The 11,418-nt window shown below is 40.8% G+C and overlaps 1 protein-coding gene across 2 annotated transcripts in view; it reads right to left on the bottom strand.

The window, feature by feature from the left end:
- Nucleotides 1-5,689: 5,689 nt before the first annotated feature.
- The window catches only part of SALL3 (spalt like transcription factor 3), a 60,919-nt gene continuing 55,190 nt past the window's right edge, over nt 5,690-11,418 (bottom strand). Inside the window, exon 4 of one of the 2 annotated variants that reach the window (XM_078687565.1) lies at nt 5,690-8,716. In XM_078687565.1, coding sequence (XP_078543691.1) covers nt 8,291-8,716 — 426 coding nt within the window. In that variant the 3' untranslated portion in view covers nt 5,690-8,290. The remainder of the gene's footprint in view (nt 8,717-11,418) is intronic. The other variant, XM_078687567.1, reaches the window with a different exon arrangement.

Genomic DNA, 11,418 nt, shown 5'->3' with positions numbered 1-11,418 from the left:
AAATGAATTACTTTCACAGATTGCCCCCCTGCTCCACCAGGGCCCCCTCCCCACACAATTAGAATATACATCAGAGATGTCTGGTGTCAACCGCGTGGTGGCATTCCTGGGGGTGCAGGGGTGGGGAGGAGGGACAAACAGAGTGGGGAAGTCAAAGCGGCAGGGCCAGCAATTAGGGCACAGAGTGTCAGGGGCAAGGCAACACCTCTCTTAAGTACCGGCCATTCCCTGTCTGCATTTTGTTGCTAGGTGACAGAAGGCCCCTTTGTTTCCAGGACCAGCTGGACACAGGTAAGGAGCAGTGGGTGAGGGGAGGAGGGAGCAGCAATTAGGGCCAGCAATTAGGGCACAGAGTGTCAGGGGCAAGGCAACACCTCTCTTAAGTACCGGCCATTCCCTGTCTGCATTTTGTTGCTAGGTGACAGAAGGCCCCTTTGTTTCCAGGACCAGCTGGACACAGGTAAGGAGCAGTGGGTGAGGGGAGGAGGGAGCAGCCAGATCAACTGGTGCTGGGGCAGTGTTTTAAGAAAGGCCTTGTTACTGCTTCGAATGCCCAGGGGAGGGGGGCCCTTTCCCTGGGCCTCGAAGCACTAGAGCAAGCTGCAAGGTCCAGGTGTGGGGCCCCCTTTCCATGGGCCTCTAAGCACTGTAGAAATCTGCAAGGTCAGGGTGTGGGGGCCCCCTTCCCAGTAGCCACTACTCCCTCTTTCTTTTCCTTTCCTTTATTTGTTCCCCTGTGAAATGAATACAAAAAAGAAAAACTTTTTTGCTGGAAAGGTCATCTTTTTGTGACATTTTTCACTTCCAAAGTGCAGCCTTGGGAAAGAGAGAAATAAAAAATTCAAAATGTAAAAAATAACTAAAGCAAGACACAGTGGGTCGAAAAGGGGCCAGATTGACTTTATTCACAGCCAAAACACATTAGTGCCACTACACAGAGTTTACCAGTGAAGCGCTACTTTTGTTTTCTTGTCTTTCTCTAAACAGCATTGTTTTCCCCGGGTGGGGAAGCACCATTTCTGGATGTACTGCAATACCTGCTTGATGGGCGGACTGGAAAATAAAGTGCATACCGCTGCTCTGTATTCACAAATGTGGTCTTTTTAAACCATATTGCTTTCGTTTTGTAAGGATATATTCAATGGGCATTGAAGCAGGTCCATTCCGGCCCTGTAGTCATGGCCTTAACTTTTCATGCAAAAGCACTCATTCATTTCTGAATAAGTGCAAAAGCGTTAAGGTAACCATGTTGTTCCTGCTTACATTTCACATGCTTTAATTAATCTTACATTCCTTATGAGTGTTTGCTTTTTCCAGCATGTTGTCACTTTTTGTTAGGCAGCATATTGCTCGTCTAGTGCATAATTTGAAATGAGTCGCCTCTAGGTGTTTGTAGCGGGGCACAATTGGGTTGTAGTTGAAGGCATTGCGAGTTTCTCAGTGGGGTAGTATGGTCTCCAGTGGGGAGAGGATGTGGCACTATGGTCAGAGCTGCCGAATTTGGAACTGGGGAGCCAGGTTCAGCCTTCATGACTAGTCCACCAGACCAATCTCCCTGAGGGAGCATATTTCCATACTAGACCTTGGAAGGACCAGCAAGACCTTAGAAGCCCTGGTATCTTAGCATTGGCAGGTGAACCCTAGCAGTGGCAAGTGTGGGTTGACCTTGAAGGCCTGTCTACCACAATCCCTATTGAAGCCCACCGCAAGTCTTTTGGGCAGGCCTACGAAGTAGCACACCCTAGAGCAACAGTGACTCTGTCATTGAGGTCACAGGACCCTTGAGCAGGGAGGCTATAGGGTGGTGCAAACGGTGAGATCGCATTGAGCGCTGACTTTGGGTCATGTTTGCGAGTATATTATGTTTCTAAAACACTTGCTGCCTCCTTCCTGGCCTCCAGGAATTTTCGGCAACAATAAAAATGTCATGAAACTCCGGTAATCAATGTTCTTCCTAGAGAGAGATGGAGGTTTGTCAAGTGGAAGTTTTGACTCATGGAAAGATAGCGCAGAGGGTTAATGTGCTCGCTGCAAAGAACAGGTACCATGCAGATCACCAAGTCCACATAATGTAAATAGGCCAGTGGATTACTGCTTTTGTCAGAGAGATCCTATTGGTACTTGCAGTTTATAAGTCAACATCCTAACATAGAACAATGAGCTATTAACTGTCATCTAAGAGCTGCATGCCAACTGCAAGGTATAATTTACATTGTTATGGTTTTTTCCCCAGTCTTTGATTAACATAATGTTGCGAAAAGGGTTCACTTGAACATAATTAAATTCTGGTTATTAAAGAGAACTTCCAACCATGGTATTACGTTCTAAATTCAGAGTTTGTGTTTCTCCAGATCAATCACTATTAAACTATACTGCCTACTAGTACGATTGTCATGTGACTCCTAGTCCTTTGTCTTATGTAAAATTACCTATTGTTATTTCCACACATAATATTGATTATCTCTGTGTAATGTGTGATATAAAGTTCTCTGACACTCTAAACTGGTATCAGTGGTGCTGTTTATCAAATTAAATGCATCTGAGAGAGAGTGTAGTTATGGAGACTTGAGGGGCACTGTTAAAGGGTGGTAGTGAGGGAATCCGTGGCAGAGCAAGTCATTGGGGGCACCAACATTGTCGCACAGGGCTCCACCAGTGCTAAATCTGGCCACATCTACTTCCTACAGTTCTAACACCAAATCAAAAGCGTTGATTTGACAACCCCTTGAATCTGTAGCATACCTTCAAGTCAATGTATGATTTAGCAGTGGTCTCGGTTGTTCGAAGACTCTTTTTGCTTATGTAAAATCTTTATTTGTTTGCAATGGTGTCTTGTAATTTTATACTATATGTGTTGTGTTTTTGCACTTAACATAATTCTGGTGAGTAAAGAGCACACACACAAAAAAGATTGTCCTACGTCTCTTAGCATGGGAGTGTGGGATTCTGCTGAGAGGACTTACGTTAAAACAAATCACGTAATGTCATCCTAAGGTAGCACAATAATGGCACAGAAAGATAAGGGAGCTTTTTGAAATGTGCAATTATATCCATGGTGTTAGAGGTTTTCTCTTGTGTAATTTTATATTTTGAATGATTCCGCCCCTCATTACCTCAACAGATCTCCCCCCTTTATGAGGCAGAACTGGAAATTGTATCATGCACTCATCTGGAAACAATCTGTTAACGAGGAGTAAATAATATACATCTTTATGAGACCTGCACCTAGCTTTTCCATCTAAACAAATGTAATCCATTTAACAGTTTTAAAATATATGGACTTATTTCATTTGTATATTTATCTTTTTGTCCATGTTACTGATATCCACGTTAGGTCTCTTCAGGGATGCCAAATAAGATCAATAGTCCTGCGATGTCACTTTCTATGATGTCACTTCTTGTGAAGGGCGGAGGAGCGACGCCCCACTACTTTCTCGCAAAAGCAGAAACACAAAATGCTAAAACGACCATTTTATGTTTCTGCTTCTAGTACTGCGAGAAAGCAGAAGTGTTTCGTTGGGGGCGGGCGGGTCTGTTTTAGGGGAGGGGAGGATTGCCTTGCCAACTGCTAAGGGCGCTGACTGTTCGGCCAAACAAGTCTTGCGCACTCCGGCCATTCTCTATGTAGGCTGCAATGCAGCCTATATGGGGAAAATGGCCTCCCCATAGGCGCCTGACTGGTCGGCGTCCTGATCAATCACAACGCTGCCATTGCAGCATTATGATTGGCTTAGGGGAGGGGAGGGAGGCTGCCTGCTTCCTGTTCCCCCCCCCCCTTCCAAACTCCCGCGAGATCCTCCACCCGCAAGTCATGCCGGCTGCGACTGGAAGATACATGCAAATTAGAGGGGCTCACATCTTCTCTTTCGCCCGGGGCCCCAGGAGTTCTAGGACCGGCCCTGTTTGGAATAACACATTAGTGTGTAGAAGTGAGAAGAAGGGAGATCACAAAATGAAAGAATATTAAACAGGGATATAATGAAGAGAGATTGAACTCAGCTTGTCTAAACTGCAGCGGTTTGAACCGGTTTGAAGGGGGGTGTGAAGAGAGGGACTGAATTGATGTTCATTTGAAAAATGTAGTAATGAGAAACCTACACCCAAAAATGCTCCAATAGATGTTATATCAAACAACATAATTTAAGTCTATTTTAAAAAATGTATTAAAATAGGCTTATAAAAAGGGAAATGAAATACCATCTCGAAATATAAAAAAAGAATATTTTTATACTGTACTGAGCAGTCCTAGTGGAAATGTGATATTCAATGTATCGCCAAGCTGTCCACTGCTGGCTTTTATCCTGGATTTTTAAATACGCCATGTGCTGTGCACGAGGCTTACAACTGGTATGTATCAATGAAATAGTACATTTAAGGGTTCCCAGAATGCGATAGAAAAATTTCTTACTATTTCCTGGGAGCGTAATTACTTTTTTGCTTAGAGGGACCTGAACTTCAGTGGTTCAAAAAGTCAAATCCAACCTGCTGCGCCTTCTGATCCAAAATATAACTCTCTCCAGTTTTCTACTGTGGGAAGAAAACTCCATGTTCCAAAGAATTAATTTGAACAGAGTTCGAATTGGTTGTTTGAAACATTTTAAGATGTTTTTGAGGCTTTAATATATTTTAGCTGTTTCGGAGTAATTCCCCTTTGGGATTTGTTTTGAAATATTGTGTTTGCATCCATATCCTTTTTGGGGTGCTCTGGTTACCATGTTAGTATTTAAGTAGGGCATTAAGGGCACTCGAGAATATGTTGCTAGTCACTAGGGACACTGCAGTTGACATTAGGGTCAGCAGTCAAGAATAAATCGTCAAATGATTATTTTTTATATGCTGCATATTCAATTTGTTTCAAATAAATGCTCTTTTGCTTCTTGGCTAGCACACATACAAAACAATTATATAGAGAAAACGAATGTAGCTGTCCCTCTTGTTACTCATACAATTTCCCTCCTGCTTTACCACCCATAAAATGTCAAAGCTGGAGGTGCATTTCCAGAACAATCAAGCTCAAGCTGTTTCACTTTGCATCCTGCTCACTGTCTCGTGCTACCCTTTCTGCCCAAAATAACAGGCAAAGGAACTGGCATTTGGAACGCCTCAAAGAGGAGACAAACTGACGTGGATTTAATTTAGGAACTCATTCAGAGGGAGGCAGTTTCCCCGCCCTACTTAAAAGTGGGGCACTTCAGACTTTCTGTCAGTGAAACCTCACCTGTATGGGCAAGGTGGTCATACACAAGAAAACAATAAATGGCACGGACTTGCAGGAAAAAACTATATGCCTTCAGGGTCACACTGAGAGTTTGCTACAGAAACACAAAAAAAATGCTGAGAAGGGTTAAAAAAAACCATAGGGCATATGAGCAACAACCGGCGATAATTATCGCTACGCGCACTAGGATAATTATCGCCGAATTTTATCGCCGAGATAGCGTGCTATTAGCAATGCTTATCTCAAAAGCGATAAAATTGTCAACCTATCTATAAATATTTATTAGCAGATCCATGTACATACAACGTTCCCTATACTTGCTTATCCATTAAACGCTACATGAGTAGAGAATACAGATGGGCTGGTATGAATACCTTTGGAATACTTTCCGCTTTGAGCACATGTACACAGTTGTTACTTCTTTGGATTTCAAGCAGGTTAAAAATGTAGATCAAATGTCACTTCACTGCATTCAAATGTTCCACATTCTTTATTTTTAGAATAACCAAGGAACACAAATTAGATATAATATTACATCCTGCATTTATTTCAACTTCATATGACAAAAATAGTAACCTAGACTAAGACATCCATTTCAATCAGTAGATGTGTCAAGCCAACAAGATTTCATTGTAAAAAATATTGGATCTAGGTAACCATTCCCACCAGGTTCAGGGAAGCTCCTAGCCCTGCATGGTATTGTAGTATAAAAATAGGGTTTCTCTTCACCATGCAGAGGATGGACACAACCCTGAACACAAAATGGGGCCTGTCTTACAGTTCCTTCATAAGCCATCTTATTTACAACACTTTGCATGTCTCCTTTTTTAAAGTATACACATCCTTCTGGGATAGGCGATAACACTAAACGGTACCCAATACTAACAAAATAAACCCACCAAAATTGACACATAAATAAAAACATTTAAATGCTGGGATACAGCAACAATGAGCCACCTCCGTTTTCTTTTGTCAATGCTTGATAAAACCAGGCCACCCAAAAAGCAGATACCCGTGAGTCTCCTATCAAAAATTTACAAACAAAGCATTTGGGTGGTGCTGAAACAATCATGAAGAAAAGGAACTCTTAAGAAACAGTGTGGACACTGCGATTTCAAAAGTGTTAACTATACTTCATGTTGCTGCAATTAATCATTCAGTAATGCTTTGCAAAGCTTTATTAATCCCTCCCATGTGCCTTCAATGTCTTCTTTGTTGGATTATTTGTCAAGAGTTGTCAATTATCTAACTCTGGGATTTAAAAAAAAACAACATATCATCTCAGAAGATTGTCTGATTCGTCATTTTCAAGATGGAATACAAAGCACTAGTCACACAAGGGGAACAAATGTTTTCATAAAGTTACCCAGAATGACCCTAACAAATGGTCAGATGGAGATTATTAAGTGTCAAATTCCATCATGCTTTCGATGCCCATAGTTGAGGTAGTACGCAAAACACTTACTGTTCAAGTTTAGATTAAGCCTGTGACTCCCCCAGTATGCAGGCTCCGAGTGGGACAGTCGCATTTTGCTGTATGTGTAAGATAACTTATTAATAGCATCAAAACATAACATAAAGGCCATAAATCATTGTGCTTTGCAGTAATCTGATACAATATTCAACAACTTAGGAACAGATTCAAATTATTTTTAAAACACAACTTGTCCCAGTGTGTCACACAAAAGGTCAATGACAGATTTTTTTCTTTTTATAACATCAGTTTGTATTATATTTACTTGAATTGCATCAATTTTACAATCCATAATTGGTTCGTCACATTGTGGGTGTTTGGGGGTGAGGGGATTGGAAGTCAGGAAGGCGGGTGGAACTCAGAGAAAGGCATGTCAGCAGTTTCAATAGGCTTTGCAGAAAAAATATAAACTGATTGCTCTAGTATTAGAAATGGCAGACCAGATGACATTTAGAACCGTATAAGTAGTGGTGGCTTTCTCTTTAAGTAGCACAGAATTCAAACATGGTTTGACTTTTAAGACAAAACAAGAAACTTTAACAGTTTTTTTCTATTTGTCTTTAAAACAAAATCACTATTTATAAAATAGTTATCTTTGTTCATTTTCAAATTATAGACAAACCTCCCCAATACAAAATACTAAAAGTGCAATCGTATAAATTAAAGAGTTTACAACTACATTATACAAACATTACCCTTTGTGGTACAGCTTCGATAACGTTTTTTTAAACTCACAACCATTTATAGTGTTGAGAATATTTTATAGTGATAAGGTTTGCCTGCAATTTGTCTCTCGATCAATGAGTTAGACTCCTCACTACATCTTTTTTTTAAACTTTTTTTAGCATTGTCCACATAGCAGCTACAAAGATTTAAATAAAAAGGAGAAAGGTTTGTTACTGACAGGTACTTGCACATGTAAAGCATGCTACCTTTCCCAATAAAACTTCACAGTTTTGCCTGCATTGAAATCAATTTCACTTAATCCTAATAAAACAGAACAAAGAACTTGTGAAGAAAAATATCACATAGCCAGGTGTAATTTTGCAGTACAAAAGCTTCTTTTAGTTTTGGGGCCTAGGATAGTGTCTGTTACCCGCGTAATTTTAACATTATAAATACTACATACAAAGATACTGTAATAATAAACAGCATTTGGGGTGGGGGCACAAATTCACGTTTTTTAGATATCTAAAAAAATCCAAGAGTCCAACTATGTGAACAAGGTCAGTGAATGACCTTCACAGACCGTCCCAGGGAAACCATCGTTCATATTTGTTGAAAGTACAATGTAAGAAACACTTGGAGGTCGCCAATCCTCTTCCAGTTGCTCTTATCCAATGAACTTGTTGAAGTGAAATTGCTTTCAAGGCTCTCGGTAACAGTCAGTTGAACTGCTGGAAGGAGTACCATGCATAGTTTGTTTGCAAGACATTTCTGTAGCAGCAGCCCCATGGTTACCGAATTTTTCTCCAGCCAATAGAAACTCACCCAAATTTGACAGGAGGCTGTTGCAAAAGTTTTGAAAAAAACCTGTACATTACATGGCCGGCTGCTGCATTGAGAAGTGGTTCGGCAGTACTTAGCAACATATGCTTTTAGTTTATACCTATTTCTTTGTTCTCTTCCATGAACCTTGCAAATGGTCGACTAGAGGCAGAATCGGAAGTTAGTTTTTCAAATCCCAAAGTGGTGGGGCTGCTGCCTGCTCGGGATCGGTCCACACACATGGTCCCTAAAGGAGGAAGTCCACCTCCACCTAAGCTGATTGGGAGTTGAGGAATGCCTCCGTTCTGTATGACAGATATCTCATTGTTTTTGATGGCGAGTCCATTTGTGATTGCAGCAGCATACTGGTTCCAAAAACTAGAATCAACATTCATGGCCCGGGCTGCCAAATCCTTCTGGAACATCTCGGAGAACTTCAGGGCATCCCCCCCCAACAAAGCAATGGGGTTTTCCACTGAGAGTCTGCGGCCACGTCTCGCTGGAGCATTATTCCACATGTGCGTTCCCATGTGAACCTGCACACGAAACATGAGAGACATGGACACATTAGTGCATTCCAAGAAACCCAAGTCGTTCTTTATATTAAACAATATTATAACATTTTTAACCCTTCTCACTGCTATGCCAGTTAAAATAAATGTGGTCCAGTAATGGATTTTATTTGGAACCTGTGTTCTAAAAAACGCTATTACTACAGGACAGCCCAGGTAAATGGATAAAACACTGCCTGAACAGACTGCATGTTACAAAAACTCTACAAAGAAAAACAACTCCTATGTTAATAACAAGGCCCATTCAACATGATTTTATCTCAGGGCACAGATATAGCCACCTGTGTCCTAACAATGGCTAAACACTTTTGGTATAACTAATACACTAGCAAAATCAGCATTACAAACCACGTGCAAATCCACAGAGAGTGAGATGCTTTTTATTACCATCATTGAAGGAAGGACAGGGCATCTTGGCGCACTCGAGGCTTTGCCTCTCATGACCCATGGTCCCTTTCTAGACTCAACAAATGTAACAAATAAAATATGCACATTTAACCTAGAAAGTGAACTTTTTGTAATTGCTGTAACTTGTGCGATAAGGCATCCAAGTTTCAGTAACACCAACGCAAGTGTAACAAAAAAACACATATCCATATCAACCGGTTGTGCAAGAACAGACAGTGAAATGGTTAATATCAGACAGAAGTGTTTAGGAGCACATAGATGTGTCATTTCATAGCAAATCTGGGCACATGTACACCAAGGATCGGTCTATACCAGATTACTAAAAACAATTTGGACTATGAAATTACATATTTCCCAGTGTGTTGTATTGCCGCTTATCAACCGCTTTTTCCCTATCCAGGCACAGTATTTTAAAACTGCCATGGATTGCAGCAAGGTGTTGTGCTTTCCCACAGATCTCTTATATGTCCTGACAACAGCCAGACAACCTACGAACCCAGGAGCCACTGTCTGCAAGAACTGCAAACCCCTCCATGTGAGTGCTTTGTGAGTGGCACTGAAGAACGAGTACTGAGTGTGAGCAACCATTTGTGGTGTCCTCCCCAACATAAGAAGGCCATTGTTTACAATACTATCCCGAACTGGATGAAAGGGGTGAAGATACTGCATTGGCACAACCAAAAGAAACATTAGTAGAGCTGGGCAAAAAACATGTAATGTGAAATAACCACTTAGGAAGCAATTACTGGTAAAGTTAATAGGAATGGCGGTGTCCATTAGCCTCTTGGTTTTGTCAATGCGGGTTTTGCTGTGTCATTGTTTTTTTTCAAAACTTTATTGTTGGGAATCTGCTGGCCCTCATTGATCTAAAAAGAAAAATATACTAAAAACGAAACATTTTTTGGCCTGGCACTTAATGAAACTAATATGGGGATGTGCTCCTTGTGAAACAGCTGAATGTTATCACTCCTAGTGAGACTAGCCAATGGCTGAAGTGGGATGACCCACTGCCATATGTTGTAAATTATAGTGGGTCGAAGAAAATGTAAATTACACAATAACAGATTAATGGATAAAGTGGGCTGGCTGAAAGCCATTTTAATTAACTATAGTCCACCCATAATTTAAGTAAAATCAAAAGGTGTTGGCTAACGCCACACCTAAAAAAAAGTGCACCCTCCAGACACACATCTGCACGTATAACGTGCGCACACACCTATACACACACAAAATAAAAACACACAGGCACAAAATAGTCAGACATGAACACTGGCCCACAAATCGGCTCATCCACTGTCCTTTTACCTCTCTCTCTCTCTCCCCCACTTAAGCACATCTACGTCTTGATCTAACCGCACATTTTAACACAGAAACAAAGCTAATACTGCCAGGCATAAAGATTACCACAGCCCCATAAAACGCTACACTCAAATCCAAATACAAAACTCGCCGACACACACACAACACACACATACATCCTCATCAAAACGAACCCACATATTCCCAGGCACAATAACACAGAAACAAAACAACAAGCGCAAAACAGAATCAGGCATTAAGGCTCTTTCAAACAAGAAGACCAAAAAGCCCTACAGAACCCAGACAATAATATATGGTTCGTCGTCTCATTCATAAGCAAGATATGTACATATCTAATAGTTCAATATCATATACACCTTCAGAACATTTCTGACACTTTGCAGCATTTACTTGTGACTGTATTGTGCACGAACACAAGCACTCGTGCTCATACACACACTAGCTTCGCATGGACAGCTAATTCAATGCGTAGAAATACATTTCATGTGTGCAGATTTAGTGATGGGATGTAATATTTGCTCCATATAGAGGAGCAGCTCTTCACCGAAAGACAGATAACTATTCAGGGTTTCCTTAACTGCTGTTATGCAAATTGTCTCACATCATATTGGAGCAACATTGTTTGTACAATATGGGCTAGAACACACCGTATTCGAGAAAAATTTGTATTCATTTAAAATACCCATTCAGATATCAAACAATGTAATATTCCATTTGAACTCCACGAAGCAAGCTACCTGATCTTTAGGAGTCAATGTTTTCAGATATATGGACCATTATCCTTGTCATAAAAACATCATAGTACGCTATTTTACATTACAGGATTTTTCGGTTTGCAGTAGCGACACAATTTACCCTAATCTGCGAATTAAAGTACAATTTGAAGGGTTCAACAGGTCATAATTCAGGTTATTAAACCCTTTTTATTTTTTGTGTAA

Source organism: Lissotriton helveticus, chromosome 4_1 (genome assembly GCF_964261635.1).
Source record: "Lissotriton helveticus chromosome 4_1, aLisHel1.1, whole genome shotgun sequence".
Lineage (NCBI taxonomy): Eukaryota > Metazoa > Chordata > Amphibia > Caudata > Salamandridae > Lissotriton > Lissotriton helveticus.
The sequence above is the reverse complement of the archived record's forward strand: the minus strand, read 5'-3'. Positions and strand labels throughout refer to the sequence as shown.